We start from the raw sequence: 20016 nt of genomic DNA on the forward strand, positions 1-20016 counted from the left end.
GGTTCTGGTCTGCTGAAGTCTGTAGATCGTCCTCAGGCAAGGGAGATCCTGACTTCGAAAATTTTCACAGTTTGCTTATGTAATTACATATGTACATGTGGTTTGGCGCGCCTGGTAGCGCTGACACGTCACAACTGCGCAAGCGCGCCACAACTCAGTAACTCAGGGAAGGAGTATAGTTACAATGAATTGATAAGTTGTAACTAGGGTTAAAATTGTCTGAGGAAACAGAAGATGAAGTCAAAACAATGATATCTCTTAATATGAAAAAGATATGAAGTAATTTCATATGTAATAAGTAGAAAAGAGGCAGCTTTTAGGTCAGCTGTGATGACTCTAAGGCTGACATGATGAGTGTGCACTCCAATCTTCTGGAGTGCATGAGTGTGCACTCCAATCTTTTGGAGTGCATGAGTCACTCCAATCTTTTGGAGTGCATGAGTCACTCCAATCCTTTGGAGTGCATGAGTCACTCCAATCTTTTGGAGTGCATGAGTGTGCACTCCAATCTTTTGGAGTGCATGAGTGTGCACTCCAATCTTTTGGAGTGCATGAGTGTGCACTCCAATTTTTTAGAGTACATGGGTGTGCACTTGATTTTTTTGGAGTGCATGGGTGTGCACTCCAAGTTTTTGAAGTTCACACTAATGCACACCAAAAATGGTGTGCATGTACTGGTATTTCTCTGGTGTGCATCAAGGCTGACCCTATCAGCAACGGTGGGCCAGCTATGCTAACAGTAGCTGTAGCGTAGCGTAATGTTAGCCTTTTTAGCTACACTTTGAAAAAGTTACTGTTAGCGGCCGGAAGTATCTATCCCACTAACGCTAATCAAAAAGAAGAAAAGCACAAAAAAGCACCAGCATAGCGTTAGTGCTTTTTTTTTATCAGCCGCTAACGCTACATTTTTTTGTGGGTAGCCTGAGCATATAATAAAGCTACGCTAAATCTTAGCGCAGCTTTTTTCTTTTCTAACACCTCCTGGACATAAAAATGGGCAGAAACAGCCCAGTTTTTTTCTTTTTCTGGCCCTGGAATAGCGGCGAATTTATTCTGTGACACTACCAGGGGGCAAAATTCTGTTAGAAATCAATGTGCTACGCTACTGGGGGGGCAAAAATCTGTTAGCGGTCAATTCACAACACTAACAGTTAGTGTAGCAATGTTTTTTCTGCGCCAACACTTTTTTTAGCGTTAATGCAGAAACAAAAAGCTATTCTACGTGTCTAGTTGAGCAGCGTAAAACCCGGCTAACGCTGCAAGTTTTTGCTCAAAAAAAAAAAAAAATGCCACTACACGTTACATAGCGGCCCTGTAGCATAGTGTAGTGTAGCGGCCCACTGTTGCTATCAGTATCATAAATTGAGAAGGATACTGGGACCTAAAAAAGCTGAGGGAATAGGTAAGAAAAGCAAACCTTTGCCGCAATGCAAGCTGCAACATAGCAGGTTTGAAAAAACTGATCACATCAAAATGATGCATGCAGGTGCAACCAACACAACAGGCAAAATTTCGTGGAAAATTCCAGTCCCCAGTGTGGTGGACAGCTTGGTACACGCGGCTAAATCAGGAATTCATTGCGCGCGGCGCGCCAGAGGATGTCAAGACTTCAAGGTTCCAGTTCACACCAAGACAAGATTCAACAGCGTGGCGTGTGCCGCATCCTCAAGACGTTTCAGGCTCTCTTCCCTTTCCAATTTCTGTCCCTTTCTTCTCCCTTCTTTCTCTCTCTCATCTTTTGTTTCTTTACACGCGGGTCTTTGAATTTTAATTTTGCACGCGTTGGACAGGGTTTTGAATGAGGAGGGTTGGTAGTTTGTTTCTGTCTTGTGCGGTGTTGTGTCGTCTTTTCTTTGTTTTGGTTGTTGTAGCGCGCGCGTGTACCCTGCACAACAATCTCCTCCAGCTTCCTGGTTTTGATCACATCCCCGGCTCCTTTTCAACACAAACATCTCTGACCCGCAATTCCAGCCGTCAGAAAATCATCACCCCCAACACTACACAATTTCTCAGCTCCCTTTCTCAACCAATCACCCCGGAGGGCATACACAGCTCTTATTCTACATTTCCATTTCCCCTCCACCAAATGCCTACCATCTGTGAGCCTGTGTCTCTTATGTGACATCAGGACAAAAGGAAAAAAATGGGGGAACTTTCTGGATTTCTTGGGATAAATAAATACAAACAGAGAGAGAGAGAAGAGAGAAGATCAGGCCTAGACTTTGAGTCTTTAAATATCATCTGGGCTATTCTCAACCTGGAAAATTTGGATGCCAGCTTTTCCAGGCCAAGAGAGTGCAACAGCCTCCACTCACAACAAGGAAACGTTGGTGGGATTCAGAAGGAGGGTTACTACTCTGCTCTGGTTTTATAGGTCTTAACCAGAGATAACATTTTGATCTTTGATGATCAAAAGAGTTTGAAGAAACAGGGGATGGAGAGTCAAGAGCAACAGATTTTCACTCTGGATAAGCAAGGTTCAGAGAAAGAGTTTACTTGCTGTCAATATAATAGGCGCCTGTGACAGTAGGTATACTGGGAGTGTGGTAATCTCTTTGGTGGTGATCCTGGGTTACCTGGGGTGTGGTTCTGGTGTGCTGAAATCTGTAGATCCTCCTCAGGCAAGGGGGATCCTGACTTAAAAAAATTTCAGAGTTTGCTTACATAATTACATATGTACAAGTGGTTGGCGCGCCTGGTAGCGCTGCCACGTCACAATTGCACATGTGTGTCATACCTCAAGAAAAAAAATCTAAGTATAAAGTAAGAAAAAGGATTGCATCCCTTGCCAAATGGTGCGCGTATGCACAGCACTGAAAGGTTTTGGATGAGAAGAACTTGAAAGGCACTAAAATACACACTTATGCACAGCAGTGAAAAGTTTTGGATGAGAAGAACTTGAAAGGCACTAAAGTACGCGCTTATGCGCAGCACTGAACTGCGCACTTATGCGCTGAATGCGTACTTAAGAATCATATATTAAGTTAAAGAATCTCCCCTAGCTAAAAAAAACCAACATGGCAAGAATCGTGACTAAGAAATAGTTGCTCATCCATGACAGGAGAAATCATAATTAAGCACTCATCTACAATTTCTCCTGTCAAGTTGACAGGAGAAATTGTAATTAGTCCAAAGAGCTTATCCTGCTGTCAAATTCAAAGATGAGCTCCTCCGGCGCAGATTTACCATAGTAAAGAGAAACTAAGCTAAACAAGTCAACTCAAGTGCTAGATGAATCCTCTATAGAGCCACTTTGTGACTCCATCTTCATAAAAACCAACACCTGAACCAATACCTTTGTTTTTGATCTACTCATGGAATAAGCAATACACAGTTCCAGTCCCTGATTTCTGCTGATGTTCAACCTCTGTATTGTCTCTATTCTGGCACTCCCTTCCAATGCGTCTTATTCCAAAAAATTGGACAAATAAGGGAAATATATCATAGTGAGTTCCTTTTCCCTCCGCTATCATCCAGAATCTTCCTAGATTTCCAAAGGGGTTACTCCAGCAAACCAACACCTATTATACAGGCCCCCGCTGTGTCAGGAATTTCCAACACCACTGCGCTGCAGGTCCTGAATCTCAAGGAGGGCACTTAAATATGTTGAGATAGTGCATTAGCATTCCCTTATGCAGTATGCTTCTAATCTATACACCCACAACTTAGCCTATATTGTACATGTATATAGTCTAGTTGTTTCCCCTCACTGTGATCCTCACTGAATGATGATTATACTTTGACTCATTGTGCTAGGACTTTTGTCCTTGACATCTCGTCAAACTTCTCTTAGTCTTGTGTCACCCAAGTTACCTTCAACAAAATACCCCTAAATTACCATTTAGGCCCCTCCTCTTTTATTATACATATATCCCGCCTTATAAGAATAGATTACCAGCTTTCTTCTCACCAGCCTTTGTAGCTAGAAGAGATATCCTCTTGGTATCATCACCACTGACAAAACACTTGCTCTTAGGTAAATAGATAAAAAAATGATTTTTTTATTTTCTTGCACATGTCTTTCTCATGCACACACATAGGTACAGAATCTAATGTAATGAAATCTTAGGGCCTGTTTGGCATAGAGATAGTCATTTGGGACCCGGGTCCGAAGCGGTACCTGGGTACCGCACCGCTTTTCAGCCAATTTCAGGTACCTAGTACCGCACCCGGCACCGCCTGGGAGGTACCACGGGTACCGCGGGTACCACCCGTGATATTTTTTGGTGTGGCAGCGTCCTGCTGTCCTGCTTGCTCCATCCAGTTTTTTGCCCTCCTTTGCGACAAGCTGGCGGGCAAAAAGGCCACTGTTTGCCAGGAGGGACTCCTCCCGGCAAGCACTGGCTCTCCTCTTTGACCGGAGGAGTCCCTCCGGTTGAGGAGGAATACACACCTCTGACTGGAGGAATTGACCCATCCAATTGGAGGCATGTACACCTCTCTGACTGGAGGAATGGCTCCGGTCAAAGAGGCAAGTCCACCCAGCGAGCTGGATATGCATCCAGCTCGCCGGGTGGACATCCCTTGCCAAGCTGGATACATAATATGTATCCAGCTTGCCAAGATGACTCATCCATCACCAAGATGGATACACAATATCCAGCTTGGCTAGGGAGGTCTCACGGCGAGCTGGACACATCCAGCTCCCTTGGAATATTCCTCTTGGCGAGCTGGATACATATGTATCCAGCTTGGCGAGGGGACTCCTCTCCAGCTCATCAAGAGGTTCTTTGGCATCTGCGAGCTGGATACAATAAGGGGTTTCAAAGTTGGCCAGATGCAACTTGCATGCACTTTTTCAAGTTGGCTTTCAAGTTCAATCTTGAAAACTGAGTTGCAAAAGTGCATGCAAGCCACACTGTACTACATCTCCTAAGCCTGCTTGAATTTTTTTGTTCAAATTTGGTGTTCAACAAAAGCCATGAACACCAACTTGAAAAAGTGCATGCAAGTTTTGCATGGCCAACTTTGAATCCCCCTAATATATGTATCCAGCTCCGTGGGAGGAGTCCCCTTGGCAAGCTGGATACGCCAATAAGAATCCTCCCAGCTTGCTGGGAGGCCTTTGCCAAGCTGACCAAGTCCAGGCTCTCAATCCCCCGGGGGGTGGGAGGTACTTGTAGGCTGTCAGGGCGCGTCTCTTTAGTGACGCAGCTCTGAATAAAACAAGAGGATCTAGCAATCACGACTCAGAGGTCGGAGCTCTACTCGACCGCCTCTGCGGGAGGATATAACCACGCCTCCTTAGGAGGGGCTGTTGACTTCTGTCAACCAGAGGCTAGAGGCGCTCCTCAGGAGGATTGCACAGCAAACATTTTCTAACTCCACCTGGGGGGAAATTTGGGGGGTTTTTCAATTTTTTTTTTTTTGGGGGGGGGGAAGCAGGGGTCAGCTCAGCAAAGGGGTTTAGCTCAGCAGGGGGGTCCATTGCAGCATTTTGAATATTCAAATTCAAATTCAAATTCTTTTCATCTTCCTTATTCTCATTCATTTCATTTTTCAGGCTCCATTAATTTCTACTTCTCATTTTTCAGGCTCCATTTCATTTCTACTTCTCAGGCTCATCATTCTTTTATTCATTTCATTTCTTAGGATCATCATTCTCTTCTCATTTATTTTATTTTTCACGCTCATGATTATTTGTCAATGAATAAAATCAATTCTCAATTGTCCACAGGTACTAACTTAAATATAATCAATGAATATAATCAATTCTCAACGGTCAAGAGATACTAATGCAATACACACATTCTTAATACTTGGTAAGATTTCACAGGGCTTGTACTTAATCCACGCGCAGTGAGCAAGAACCTCCTGTGTATGGATGATATAGTTTGTCTGATCAGGGATCCTGAGCTCGACTTGTAGTTCAAAGTTCGGTATCATCCCGGCAAATGGATTAGAGAAGTTGCATGGTAATAGAGGCTGAATCACCAGCCAAGTGTCGGCTGTGCTGTTTCCATTTCCCAAGATTCGCCGATGCACAACTATGTCTTCAATCATTCCGTACTGGGGCGCACAACCAGCTCGTAGGGAAATCACACTGTTACTTGGATTATCTCGAAAGGTGGAGAAACAAACCTCGTTGATCAAGCAACTTGATAGCTTTTCAATGCGAGGAGTCACCGAGAGGAACTTTGAAGCATCGGCTTTTCTCTTCTTGGCCCATTCGTCTGACGGGATCCACGGCGCTCCGGTGGGACAAGGGAAAAGCTGGTTGAGTCTTTTGATCAGGATTCTTAGCTGAGTCGAGTCAAGAGATGCTTGGCGATGTTTGGGAATTGTTTCAGCCTCGACACGGATTGGAGCCTGGAAGGCTTGCAGCTGCGCGAGGAAAGGCCTTAGCTGCTCTGGAAACTTCTCAGGCATAGACAGTAGCGCCTGTAGATTGCCAAGGCGGCAGAAGTTATTGAGAAACGTTATCTCAACCTGGCCTGTACATTCCCAAAGGAAAGAAGTCAGCTACAGCTTACAAATCAACAAATCGAGCTAGGAAAGGAACAACAAACCAATACGGTTGTTATGAGCAGCCTTTAAAATCTTACCCATGAGCCTCTCCATCGAAAAAGACCACCAAGCTCTTGATGGCCCAAACTTGTCCAGGCAATCGGCAAGATGGATTGCCATGTGGTGGTTAGGAGCTAAAGTCTCTTCGGGAAACAGGAGAAGGCAACTGTCGAGATATTTGAAAGTGTGGTGTCGATACTTCTGTACTCTTTCGGGAGTCATAGATCTCTTGAGTCCTAGGTTGACCATCGAGACAAGATGTGCAAAATTACGGAACAGAGAGCAAGCAACTGCTCCTCCAGATGCCCAATGAACGGGGAGGAGTAATGGTAGCTGGATAGTGAATAGGTTGCGCCATTCATTGGCTTTGAGGCTGCCAAATGAAGCTTTGCCTAAGACAGGCAGTGCTCGCTGGATCCATGTCGGGATCCGGATCCGTGGCAGAAGCTTGTTGATGAACGCCAGCGTATCCTTATCAAAAATAATTTTTCCTTCGCTGGGTGTAGTCCAGGGTCCAGTACCCCATCCTTCGGTTTCGATAAATGGCGAGAAAGAGTTGTCGTTGGTTGATTCGATGGACCGGAACTCCATGCGGTTGAATGGTATGCCTGGCACGTCAGAGTCTTCGCTGCTTGCGGTTGAGCTTGGAGATGGAGGACGAAGGTCGGAAAGAGCTGGATTAATAACATCAGCCCATAGACCAAGGAACTCGTAGTCTGGGGCCTGTTTTGGTTCAGCTTCATCAGCAACGTTGGACATGCACCAGAAGCGTTGGCAATGCCAACGCAATAGCCCCAAAAGGAGGTTGTGCATTGAATCGACAACATGATAGTTGAGGATATCCCAGTACGGCAGCTCAAGTAGGACGGAGTATCTGACACCGTGATCGTTTAAGATCTGTTGCCGTGTGCTGAGATTCTTAGCGTCTCGTGATCGGATTGCCCATTTTTTGTGATCGGCTAGGTTTCGGCGAGGCCAGGTTTCCTGCTTGAGGTTCGTTATTTGATCCTTCGTCAAGAGGCAGTAAGAACACATGAGAGTTGATGTGGGACCAGGAAATCCGAGAGCGCGACGAAGAGCTGGCAAATCAGCAAAGAATGGGAGGATGGCGGCACGGATGCGGCGTCCTTGAGGTTGCAGATATGTTTGAGAGAGGACCAGCCCGGTGTTCCAGAGTACCTTCAGCTGTTCTAAAATGGGTCGTAGAATCCAATTGGTCTCCTCGAGCGACGGCTCATGTGGCCCAGGGGTGATTCCTATCACAAACACATTTTCCGGTTGGTAGCGCACATCAAGGGGGAGAGAATAGCAGACCATGATCATGAATGTGATACTGGCGCGCTTCCCTGCTTGCTTGTTCCCGTATGGATTGATGCCGTCTAGGAAAATACCGAACGTGAGGTTGTCAGAGTTCTTGGTGTACTGGGTTCCATCCGGTCCCATGAACTGTTTCCACGTCTTCAAATGCTAGATGTCAGTTGCTTCGTGGGTAGGGTCAAAGGGATCTTGGGCAAGAGTGGCCACGGTTTCCAAGGCCTCTTCAATTCCAGGGCGAGATAAAAGTCTAGCAATCCAGTCGTAGAGGCTTTGATATGCATAGGTCTTGAGTGGCCGGTAGTCGTTTTTGGCGAGTCAATACAAATCTGTTTCACAGGGGCTGGCAGCTTCCAACAAAGCCTTCGCGTCGGCGTCCGCTTCGTTAGGAAAGACCATGTTGATGCAGTGCAACGGACCTTTGGGGACTTTTGGGGCAACATGCTGGACGGCATTCTGGTCATTCTTGTCGGCGGTGGGTTTGGGTTGCATGGGGTACATTGCAAAGCAGCTTCGGCAGCACACAACCTTTACTAGTTTGGGATCGAGCTTGAACCACTTGACAATAGTTCGGATATCGTAAGGCAGGGTGTCAAGCGTATTTTCTTGGCGTAAATTGAGTGGTTTATATTTTGATTCGCCGAGTCCACCCGATGCTGTAAGAGTCACCAATCCCTTTCCTGATTTCATAAGCCAAGTCGACGTTTTCGATGACGTATGACCAAATACTGAGATCTGTGCAGTCATAAGTGACATGTACAAGACTGCCGGTTCGGAATGTCTGAGGCTCAATCGGTGGTAAGGACCTGTTGTATGAAAGAAGAACAATGTTAGCTTTTGTTGAAATGTAGGGCAAGAATAGGAGACAAACCACAATCATAGACGCTGGATCTATTGAGGGCGTTAGATCTATCAACATCCAAGGGCTGGGAGGAGAGGGCCAGTCGATTGATTTCAATTTCAGATACGCTATTGGATTCATCATTGTCATCGTTGGAATCTAGAGCTGCCAAGCTGTGAGCTAATGTTGGCTGGTTCAATGTTAGCAGAAGGGAAAAAACTTACGCTGGACTCCACAAAACCGTGCTGCAATTTGAGTGTCAACCGCAAGATGGTTTACTCGAGTTGTTACAGAAACAATCGCGCCGGGTTGCCAGTTCCCATCCTTGTCCCGGAAGCGTTGTTGATTGCACCGGGCGCTAGAGCAACGGCAGATGACAGGGGTCAATCTCGTCTCAGACATCAAGAGGTTGACCGGATCAGGGTTGTAGATTGTCAGCCTTAGAGTCAACACAGCTGACCTAAAGTCTGCCTTTTTCTACTTTTTACATATATGTGAATTACTTCATATCTTTTTCATCTTAAGAGATATCCTTGTTTTTACTTCATATTCTGTTTCCTCATGCAATTTTAACCCTAGTTACAACTTACCAATTCTCTGTAACTCTACTCCTTCCCTGAGTTCTTGAGTTGTGGCGCGCATGCGCAGTTGTGACGTGTCAGCGCTACCAGGCGCGCCAAACCACATGTACATATGTAATTACATAAGCAAACTGTGAAAATTTTCGAAGTCAGGATCTCCCTTGCCTGAGGACGATCTACAGACTTCAGCAGACCAGAACCACACCTCCAGACAACCCAGGATCACCAGAACAAGGCCACTACACTCCCAGTATCACCAACAGGAATATTGACAGTTAGTACCCTTTTCATTGAACCTTGATTATCTCAGAGGAGTTCCTCTCTGTCTCTTTGACTGCTTTCTCTCCTCTCTTGTTTGTTTCTCTCCTCTTTGATCACAGGTACATATACCTCTATACATCTACTCTCAAGGATCAAATCACTTCATATCCTTCTTTTTCTGTGGTTTTTGTCAGTAACAAACCACATAGGTTTCCCTTTAAAGAACCTTGACTATCCACAGAGAAGTCTCAAAAATTGTGGCTGATTAGACTTGTCTAATTCAGATACCTTCCACGTTTCCATTGTGAGAAGAGGCTGTTGCAATCTCTGGCACAGCTTGGCAGCACTCCCTTAAGGAGTAGCATTGCTAGTGGATGTTAGTTCCCACCTACAGGTCAAAAGAACCTTGATTATCATCTCTCAGATCATCTCTTTCTTTCTCTCTCTTTCTCTCTTACTGTTTGTTATTTCTTTATCCCAAGAAATCCAAACAGTGCCCACCCATTTTTCTTGTGTCCTGCTGTCACATAAGAGACACAGGCTCACAATTGGGGGCCTCATCGGGAAATTAATCCCTTTTTCATACGTCTAGACTTCATAAAATCAAAGGACTGATCATCCTGAATAAATTAACCAAAAAAATCTCATAAAATAACGTAAAAACTTGAAAAAAAAAAAAATTACTCTTATTGACGCTCAAATCCGTCCAAAATTCTTCTCAACTTGATTTCCAACTAATTGAAATCTTCCTTAACCTCTCTAAAAATTTTTTACACCTGCGCTGCGCTTGCAAAAGTGAAGAACCGCAAAAACCAAGCCGAAAAAGCCTTGCCTTTGTCTGATTTATCGTCCATTCCTCCTAATTCCGAGGAAGAAGATCAGCTTGAAGTAAGCCAAGGACTAGTACAATCATATTTCAGATTGTCAGGAATCTTTTCCGACCGGTTTCGCAATTTTTGAACCACTCCCGTAGGAGAGCGCAGACTCCGAAACCAGCGAAAATCGCCGAGTCGCCGAACCCAAGGAAGGGAGCTTGATCAGCAGCTCCACGTGGACACCCATAGCCACTTCTAGAGACCCTAAACCTCCTCAGTTTCCCACAAGAGGAACCGCTGCCACCGGACACAGGAATACCCCCGGCGTTGTACAATCCGAGGGAGACGTCCCTGGCACTGGCCTCCAACAGATTGACTCCAGTACTGCGACCAGTGGAGCGGGAGCCGATGAATTTAGCCGGCAGTCAACCAACCTCCCTGCCTACCAACCCAGAGGGTTTACGACCGGAGGCGCCACCGGACTTAGCCCTACTTCTGCCCATTCAGAACCCTCAGGCGGTGGATTCTTCAGGCCCGATGGAAATTATACCCAAAGATCCAGAGTTGACAGGCCTAGTGAACCTTTTCAACGATCAATTCGATCTCTTCGTCCGAGCTCGGGAGGCGCAGAACTGGAGATCCGTGAGAATGTTCCTCACGCAAGCGGCCACAACGCAAGACATGATCGAGGAGATAGCCGGGAGAGACGAGACTATCCGTCTTTGTCAGGACTGGATCCCTCGAATCGAGCTGAACGAACTCGAGCGCACTTTATACCACCGAGGCACCAACTACAAGCCTCAGAATACAGCCGCTCCACCTTCGCAGAGCAACCAGTCCCTAGCCATAGCGCCGCACCCGCACCATCAACCTATGATGGCGACGCCGACCCCAGAGCCACCGAGTTTTCGACACCGAACGCAAGGAGCAGAGTACCAGGGTCATACCCCTCAGTACAATCAAGGGTTCCAGCCGCCGCCGCCGCCACCTGCGCAGACTCAGAGCCGCAATCAAGCGCACAACAGCAGCACCTTAGTTCCTCCGCCGCCGCCGCCACCGCCGCACCCACATCAGCAGGTCACGAGACTCCCAGTTTCCACACCGCTAGATGGGAGCCAAGTCACGAGGCACACTCCCTATCAACGCCCTGGCGAACATTACCAGCCACATACACCCCAATATCAAGCAGCAGGAGCACCATACGCGCATCCGCAGCGCCACAATCCTTCTCAAAACTGGAGAGGATCGGGGAGGAATTGGAGGCGTCCGAGGGACAACACTCAAAGAGTCCTCCAAATAGGAGCGTACCTCATGAGAGCTTCTCGAGGATCAGCGAGAGGATACCGGCGTGGGAGGGGAAGAGGAAGAGCTCAATAAGTTCTGCTTCCCCAATGGGTTTGAGTTTAGACTTTGACAATCTTTCTAGCCCTTCAAGCCGTGAATTTTTTCTCAACAATCTTAACTCTGAATTGTCTCACAATGGTCCCTTGTTATTGGAAGAAAAATTACAAGCTTTATTCTCCAAATTCTTATCTGAACTTTCAGGAACTATTGAAACTATCCCTGGTACATTGTTAGAATCATGTGTGCAGAATTTCAAACAAGTCTTAAATGTTTCAATTATTGACATCTTCAGAGAAGAATTTATGCCCCAAATGCTTGATCAATTTCTGAACCAAATGAGAGAATGTGCCAAAGAAAGACCATCTGGGAGCACCAATGAGTTTGAGCAATTGAGAAAACTCATTGAGGAGAAAATGGAAAGTGTCCAAGATAAATTGGAAGGAGTGCAAGACCTTATTCTAGTGAATGAATCTCAATGCCACTCCAATATGGACACCCTTGGTAAGAACTTGGATGATATGGAAGATAAAATGTATCACAAACTTTCTTCTCTAGAAAACCAAATGAGTGACCTTCAAACTAATGGTCATAACAGATTTGAGCAAACCAAGAGAAGATTCAGTGACATTTCTTCTGTGGTACATCAAACAAATACCAAGTTAGAGAACTTGGTTAATGATAGTAGAGATTGTCCTCCCCATCTCAATTACAATAACCCATTGCTCAATGTGCAGAGTGAGAATAATCACAATCAGAACAATCTGAGAAATCCTTTCCAGTATGATTCTCATAGACCTCCACCTGCCATGGACAATACTCCTCTACCTGAATCCCACCAATCTGCTAGAGCCAATTTCTCCAAGTTAGCTAGTAATGAAAATATTCCAACTGCCAATGATGAATTCCCTTACATTGATCATGGATCAATTGACTTTGACATGAGGAGAGAGCTGTGGAAGAGCATACCAAAGAACAGTGAATGGGATAAGTTCTCAGGTGAATTGCCCTACAATCATGAGCTTTGGATTAAGAACACAGACATCCTTGTTAGAGATTACTTGATGCTTGACAACATGATAATCAGTAGATTGACAATATTGCTGACTGACACAGCAAGAAATTGGTATCTTGGCATCAGAGACAAGTATGGGAACAGGTCTTGGGCCTGGTGGAAGAATGCCATCAGAAATAAGTTTGGTACTGAGAACTGGAAATGGAAAATGCAACAAGAGTTTGAAAGTGATCACTTTGCTTATGATGGGAGAAAAATCCATAAATGGTTTGGTACTCAAAGAGAAAGACTGAAAGCTTATCAACCTGAGCTCAGTGAGTATCTCATTTGTGAGAAGATCTTAAAGCAATGCCCTCCAAATCTTGAGCATGCTGTTAAAAGCAGATACAAGAGAGATGCTACTGAAATGAGCTTTGAGGACATGGTTATAATTGCTGAAGAAGTCATAGACAGAGTCATGAAAAGGAACAAGCCTGTGACAAACAATTATAATGCTCCAAACAGATCTCAGTGGAGAAATAATCCTGTGCCTGAGAAAGCTGATAAGCCAAATGAATCCTCTGCAAGAAGAAATCCAGCCTCTGCCCCTGAAAAGGACAAACTTATATGTCATTTCTGCAAACAAACTGGCCACTTCTCCAGGGAATGCCCTAAGAAGAAGAACAGGATCAACAATGTAGGAATGGATGATGATGATGATCCCAAAAGTGACAATGGAGAAGATCAAGGTGAGCCACAAAAGTCTGGATCAGAGCTAGATGAAGAAGAAGAGAATCATAGAACCAACCACATGATCCTTGCTATGGACAATGGAAATGGTGCTAATTATGATCCCCTAGTTGACTTTGATTTTGGAGCACATGCTGTAGAGTGTGAGATAAACCAAGACTTCTCCATTGCTGAAATCCAAGCTGAGACTCATCAACCTCAGACCTGGGACAAATCATGCCAGTCTTCCCATGTAGAGGATGCTAGACTGATGAAATGTAAACCTGATAGAGGAAAAGTTCATCTCACTGGGAAAGCAAATCTCACTACTGTCCTCATTGAATCCAAAGAACACTCATGTCTTCTTGATAGTGGAGCTTCTTGTTCAATCATCAGCAACAGATTGCTAGATTCCATAATACCAGAATGGGAAAACAAACTCATGCCAATTAACCATGCTAAATTCCACAGCTGTAGTTACCAATTGCAGCCAATGGGCATAATAGAAATGGATTTGATTTTTCCTCACACTAAAGGTTCAGTAAGAATTCTAGCAGAATTTGTAGTTATGAAAAATGCAAGAATAAATTACCTTATACTTGGAAATGATTACATGTCTCTGTATGGTTTTGATATCACAAACAGTAAAGAGAGATTCTTTACCATTGGCAATGAGAACAAGAGGAAGAAATTCAGTTTTAAATCTCATCATCTGGAGAGAATGAGTCCTTCCAATGAAATTTCTGCTGTAAAGAAGTCCCATCCCCAACTGCAGCAATTTATTGTGGAGGAACTCTGTGAAGCCAAATTCAGTGATAAACTGACCATTGAGCAGAAAGAGAAGCTGTTTGAAGTCCTCTACAATAACAAAATTGCCTTCTCCAACACCAACCAGCCCCTTGGTGCCATTAAAGGCCATGAAGTTCACCTCAAGCTGACAACTGAAAGGCCTTATCCTCCTCTTCTCAGAAGACCACCTTATCCTGCCAGCCCCAAAAGCAGAGAAGCTCTTGAGCAACATATTGAAGAACTGGTAAAACTGAATGTTTTAAGAAAGGTTGGCCATAATGAAGTAGTTGAGATCACCACTCCTGTAATCATTGCCTGGCATAATGGGAAGTCCAGGATGGTAGGAGATTTCAGAGCTTTAAACTCCTACACTGCTTCAGACAGATATCCCATTCCCAAAATCAGTGAGACTCTGAACAACCTAGCCAAAGCTAAATTTCTGACTAGCATGGATGTACTCAAAGGTTTTCACCAGAATGTCATTGCAGAAGATTCCAGACACCTGCTCAGGATTATTATGCACAAAGGAATCTATGAATATCTGAGAATGCCCTTTGGAATCAAGAATGCCCCCTCCCATTTCCAGAGGATGATGGACATTGAGTTCAGAAAAGAAATTGATGAGAAGTGGGTCATTATCTACATTGATGATATCATCATTATGTCCAATACTTGGGAAGAACACCTCACTAGGATAGACAGGATACTTAAAGTTGTCATCAATATGAATATGAAAATATCCCTGAAGAAGTGTAACTTTGGATTTGATCAAATCAAAGCTCTAGGCCATCTTGTTTCTGGAATTGCTATAGGAATAGATCAGAATAAAGTGGCTGCTGTCCTCCAAAAGCCTGTGCCCAGTAGTAGGAAAGAAATGCAATCTTTTCTTGGTTTTTCTGGTTACTACAGACAACAAATTGAGAAGTTTGAAGAGATAGCAAAGCCTCTTACTGAGCTTACCAGGATAGATGTCATATATGAGATGACTCATCACAGGATAGTGGCCTAAAACTTGTTGACAGAGAAACTGACTACAGCTCCCTTACTATTGTTCCCTGACTGGGCCCATCCTTTCACACTCTATGTAGATGCTAGCATGACTGGTCTAGGTGCTGCTTTACACCAAGTTCAAATCATTGATGGAGTAAGGAAAGAAGGACCCATTGTTTTCATATCCAGACAATTGAAGGACAGTGAAACTAGATATGGTGCTAGTCAACTTGAATGCTTGTGTCTAGTATGGGCCTTAGAAAAACTCCATTACTACTTGGATGGTAGTGTTTTTCATGTTGTAACTGACTGCACAGCTTTGAGATCCTTGCTGAACATGAAGACGCCCAATAGACACATTCTCAGGTGGCAGATTGCTATCCAGGAATACAGAGGCAATATGACCATAATCCACAGAGATGGGAACATTCACAAGAATGCAGATGGACTTAGCAGATGGGCTTTGCCAAATGATCCTAGTAACCCTGCTTATGACCCAGAAGACAAAGATGATGATAGGTTCCCCATCATGGGCATCCATGTCTCCACTTTCAAGAATGAGTTCTTTGACTCTGTAAGAGAAGGTTACCAACAAGATAAAAACACTGTTATCTTGTCTGAGCTTTTGTTGAAAGATGCTAAAGATGCCCAGCTGAAAAACTCTCTACAAGATCCTTGGAGAAAGCTATATGATGAAGGAAGGTTCTCTATATTTGATGGCCTCATCTACTTCAGAGAAAAACATAATTCTGTCCTAGTCCTAGCTGACAAAGAAAGCATCAACACCATCTTACATGAATGCCACGACAGTGTCTACTCTGGTCATCTTTCTGAGGATAGGACTTTAGAGAAAGTAGCTGACACTGCATGGTGGGCTAATTGGAGACAAGACACAGGTGAATATTGCTCTTCCTGTGATAGATGCCAGAAAGCCAATAAAGCCACAGGCAAGAGATTTGGACTGCTCATGAAAATTGAGGAACCTTCAAAGCCATGGGATGTGATTAACATGGATTGGGTAACTTCCTTGTCTCCTGGAGGAGCTGCTAGTTTCAATGCTTGCCTGGTGATAGTAGACAGATACTCCAAGACCCCCATATTTGTGCCATGCTTCAAAGATGATTCTGCCATGGACACTGCCATACTGTTTTGGAACAGAGTAATGCCTAGAACTGGCATCCCCAGAATCATCATCTCTGACAGAGATCCCAAATTCACATCTGAATTCTGGACTGGCTTGCACAGCATGCTAGGAACAAAACTCTCCTTTTCTACTGCTTACCACCCCCAGACTGATGGTCTAGCTGAGAGAATGATCCAGACACTTGAGGATATGATCAGGAGATTTTGTGCCTATGGACTGGAATTCAAAGACAATGATGGATACACCCATGACTGGGTCTCACTTCTACCAATTCTTGAGCTAGCCTACTGCACCAGTATACATTCAACCACTGGGAAACCTCTTGCCATCCTGGAGAAAGGCTGGATCCCAAATCTTCCTAGAAATTTCTTGAAACAAGACTCTGTAGACATTCATCCTACTGCCCTTGCCTATGGAAAGATCTTTGAGAAAGCAAGGAAACATGCTGAACAATGCATAACAGAAGCTACCTCTTACAACAAAGAGAGATGGGACAAGACTCATAAAGAACCATCATTCCAAGTTGGTGACAAAGTCCTGATATCCACAGCAAACTTCAACAACTTGTCTGGCCCCAAGAAGATGAGAGACTCCTTTGCTGGACCATTCCTGGTGAAAGCTTTACATGGAAAAAATGCTGTAGAGGTAATACTGACTGAAGAGTTCAGCAGAAAACATCCTACATTCCCTGTCAGCCTAGTGAAGCCATGGAAAGACCCCAATCCAGATAAGTTTCCCCTAAGACAGAAGGTTAAAGTTGTCATTCCCCCCATGGAGAAGACCCCCCAGAGTAAAGTCATACAGAAGATTCTCAGAGAGAAAAGATTGAGAGTAGAAAACAGGGATGTGATGATGTACTTAGCTAGATACAAAGGCATGAGTGCTGATCATGATGAATGGCTCCTAGAGAAGGACATTCCAGACTCTGCTATCCTTCTCAGGAAGTTCAGAAGTGAGAAGAGGTCTACCCCTATGGTTTAATTTCCTACAGAAATCCAACCTTTTTGGTGGTAGGGAATGTCAGCCTTAGAGTCAACACAGCTGACCTAAAGTCTGCCTTTTTCTACTTTTTACATATATGTGAATTACTTCATATCTTTTTCATCTTAAGAGATATCCTTGTTTTTACTTCATATTCTGTTTCCTCATGCAATTTTAACCCTAGTTACAACTTACCAATTCTCTGTAACTCTACTCCTTCCCTGAGTTCTTGAGTTGTGGCGCGCATGCGCAGTTGTGACGTGTCAGCGCTACCAGGCGCGCCAAACCACATGTACATATGTAATTACATAAGCAAACTGTGAAAATTTTCGAAGTCAGGATCTCCCTTGCCTGAGGACGATCTACAGACTTCAGCAGACCAGAACCACACCTCCAGACAACCCAGGATCACCAGAACAAGGCCACTACACTCCCAGTATCACCAACAGGAATATTGACAGTTAGTACCCTTTTCATTGAACCTTGATTATCTCAGAGGAGTTCCTCTCTGTCTCTTTGACTGCTTTCTCTCCTCTCTTGTTTGTTTCTCTCCTCTTTGATCACAGGTACATATACCTCTATACATCTACTCTCAAGGATCAAATCACTTCATATCCTTCTTTTTCTGTGGTTTTTGTCAGTAACAAACCACATAGGTTTCCCTTTAAAGAACCTTGACTATCCACAGAGAAGTCTCAAAAATTGTGGCTGATTAGACTTGTCTAATTCAGATACCTTCCACGTTTCCATTGTGAGAAGAGGCTGTTGCAATCTCTGGCACAGCTTGGCAGCACTCCCTTAAGCAGTAGCATTGCTAGTGGATGTTAGTTCCCACCTACAGGTCAAAAGAACCTTGATTATCATCTCTCAGATCATCTCTTTCTTTCTCTCTCTTTCTCTCTTACTGTTTGTTATTTCTTTATCCCAAGAAATCCAAACAGTGCCCACCCATTTTTCTTGTGTCCTGCTGTCACATAAGAGACACAGGCTCACGTAGATGGTGGAAGAGGGCGATGAAGGAGCGGTAGAGGTTGATGGGGGAGGGGTGGTGGATCGTTGAAACTTGAAACTTGAGGACAGACATTGAATCTGTACATCTGCACATCTGCGTTACATATTTACTACATATGTACGTACACAGGATGACATCATCGATTGATCATTCAAGATCGGAATATCACATATGTATCACATAATCACTGCTGGTATCGCAAGCCAATGTCCCCAAGGGACATTATATACGTATGTCAGGCAGCCGCACAGGCACCCGGTACGGTACAGATACACATGTCAGGCACAAGCACCTGCCACAGCGGGAAGATCACCCGGCAGGCCATCACAGGTCAGGCACCCGGATACATCAGGGGGATCACCCGGCAGGTCACTGAGAAAAAGCTGTTCCGCCGCCGCGGCCTGCCAGGGTGAGGGGACAGACAAGGATTGGGAGATACGACGCATGATTTGCATTTACATCCAAATGCAAAGATAACACATACAAACACTACATATAGATTCGAAGTATTTGTATAAGTTCTACTATTTATGTAAATATTTAATCAGTTACGAAATCGATTGTATCCGGCCCAAACATTCATCATGTATTTCGCTTAGTCATTTTTAGCAAAAATACGGCCGTCTAGTTCTCTGCGCCATTCAAACTCGATAACTCGGGTGTGCCCAGTCCGGCGGGACGTCTGCGCAAATTGGTTCTTGCCGGATCCTGGAAAAGTCGCCGCGTGCCTCATTCCCATCTCGTAAAGTTTCTTCATGAAGGTCTCTTGTTCGTTCGGATCCAATGCAACCTCGTCTTGGCCTGCATGTATGTAATCATCATGATATGTATGATGATTGTTAGAATATGTATTTGTATTATTTAATATAAATAGAGATATTTAACTGCAGCTGGAGGCAAGTGAAGCGGAGGCAAGTGAATCAATGTCACCCCTACAACCTGCATAGTTTGCTGAAGCGCTTCGAGCAGGATTGAATAATTTTCTTTGGTCAGCGGTATGAGCCCGTCATTCATCGAACCTGAGAGAGAGTTGGCGGGCAAACAGAAAATTCAAAGCATGAGTTTAAATCTAAATAGATACATCTGGATACACATGTCACCATGCTTACCATCCGCACGAATCATAACTGTAGGCATGTATTTTACTTCACAGACTTCGGTTGGGTTGGACTCGGGACGTTGCTGGATGAGGTGATTGTACCGGACCTGCAGATCATCAATCATTTCCTCAACAGTTGCCGGAGGAAACAATCGGACTAGTTTGATAGGAGTGAGCTTGGTGACTGGGCCTATTAAGATGATGGCTCTCAATATTTCGAAGTTGATTGGTTGGAACATTTTTTGGAACATTACGCTTGATGAGGATGAGATGGCTTGGTAGGCTTGTCCGGAGCGTAGGCTTGTCCGGAGGTTTTCTTTTCTATACCCAAGAGAACCCAGAGCATTCTGAACCATGAAAACTCCGAGTGAGTTCACCACCCATCTCGCTATGAAAGGGAACGGCAATTTCTAGGTCACCCTCAAATATCTCAAGGGCAAATATTTGTATTTGTTGGTCACAATCACGGCAGACACGGAGGCTTGTATGCATATACATATTGTGTTTTGTAGAATGCTTGGATTCACAAAGCTACAGGCGGGCTCCGTATGGCAGAATGGTGGAGATTAAACTGGGGCTGTGCCAGACAACCCCATAACTAAAGCACTCAACTAGACT

General features: G+C 44.4%; 3 protein-coding genes across 3 annotated transcripts; all 3 read right to left on the reverse strand.

The window, feature by feature from the left end:
* Positions 1-5715: 5715 nt before the first annotated feature.
* On the reverse strand, positions 5716-6369 carry PtA15_3A312 (uncharacterized protein; the record flags this gene model as incomplete). Its single annotated transcript, XM_053167268.1, has 1 exon — positions 5716-6369. The coding sequence occupies one exon, from the start codon at positions 6367-6369 to the stop codon at positions 5716-5718; it is 654 nt and encodes a 217-aa protein (XP_053018501.1).
* Positions 6370-8139: 1770 nt separating this feature from the next.
* PtA15_3A313 (uncharacterized protein) lies at positions 8140-9064 on the reverse strand (the record flags this gene model as incomplete). The annotated part of the gene is made up of 3 exons (XM_053167269.1): positions 8140-8627; positions 8693-8821; positions 8887-9064. 3 exons carry the CDS (start codon positions 9062-9064, stop codon positions 8140-8142), a joined length of 795 nt encoding a protein of 264 aa, XP_053018502.1.
* A 9830-nt stretch (positions 9065-18894) lies between these two features.
* On the reverse strand, positions 18895-19637 carry PtA15_3A314 (uncharacterized protein; the record flags this gene model as incomplete). Its single annotated transcript, XM_053167270.1, has 2 exons — positions 18895-19100; positions 19409-19637. The coding sequence occupies 2 exons, from the start codon at positions 19635-19637 to the stop codon at positions 18895-18897; spliced, it is 435 nt and encodes a 144-aa protein (XP_053018503.1).
* Between the last annotated feature and the right edge of the window lie 379 nt (positions 19638-20016).

Source organism: Puccinia triticina, chromosome 3A (genome assembly GCF_026914185.1).
Source record: "Puccinia triticina chromosome 3A, complete sequence".
NCBI classification, from domain to species: Eukaryota; Fungi; Basidiomycota; class Pucciniomycetes; order Pucciniales; family Pucciniaceae; genus Puccinia; species Puccinia triticina.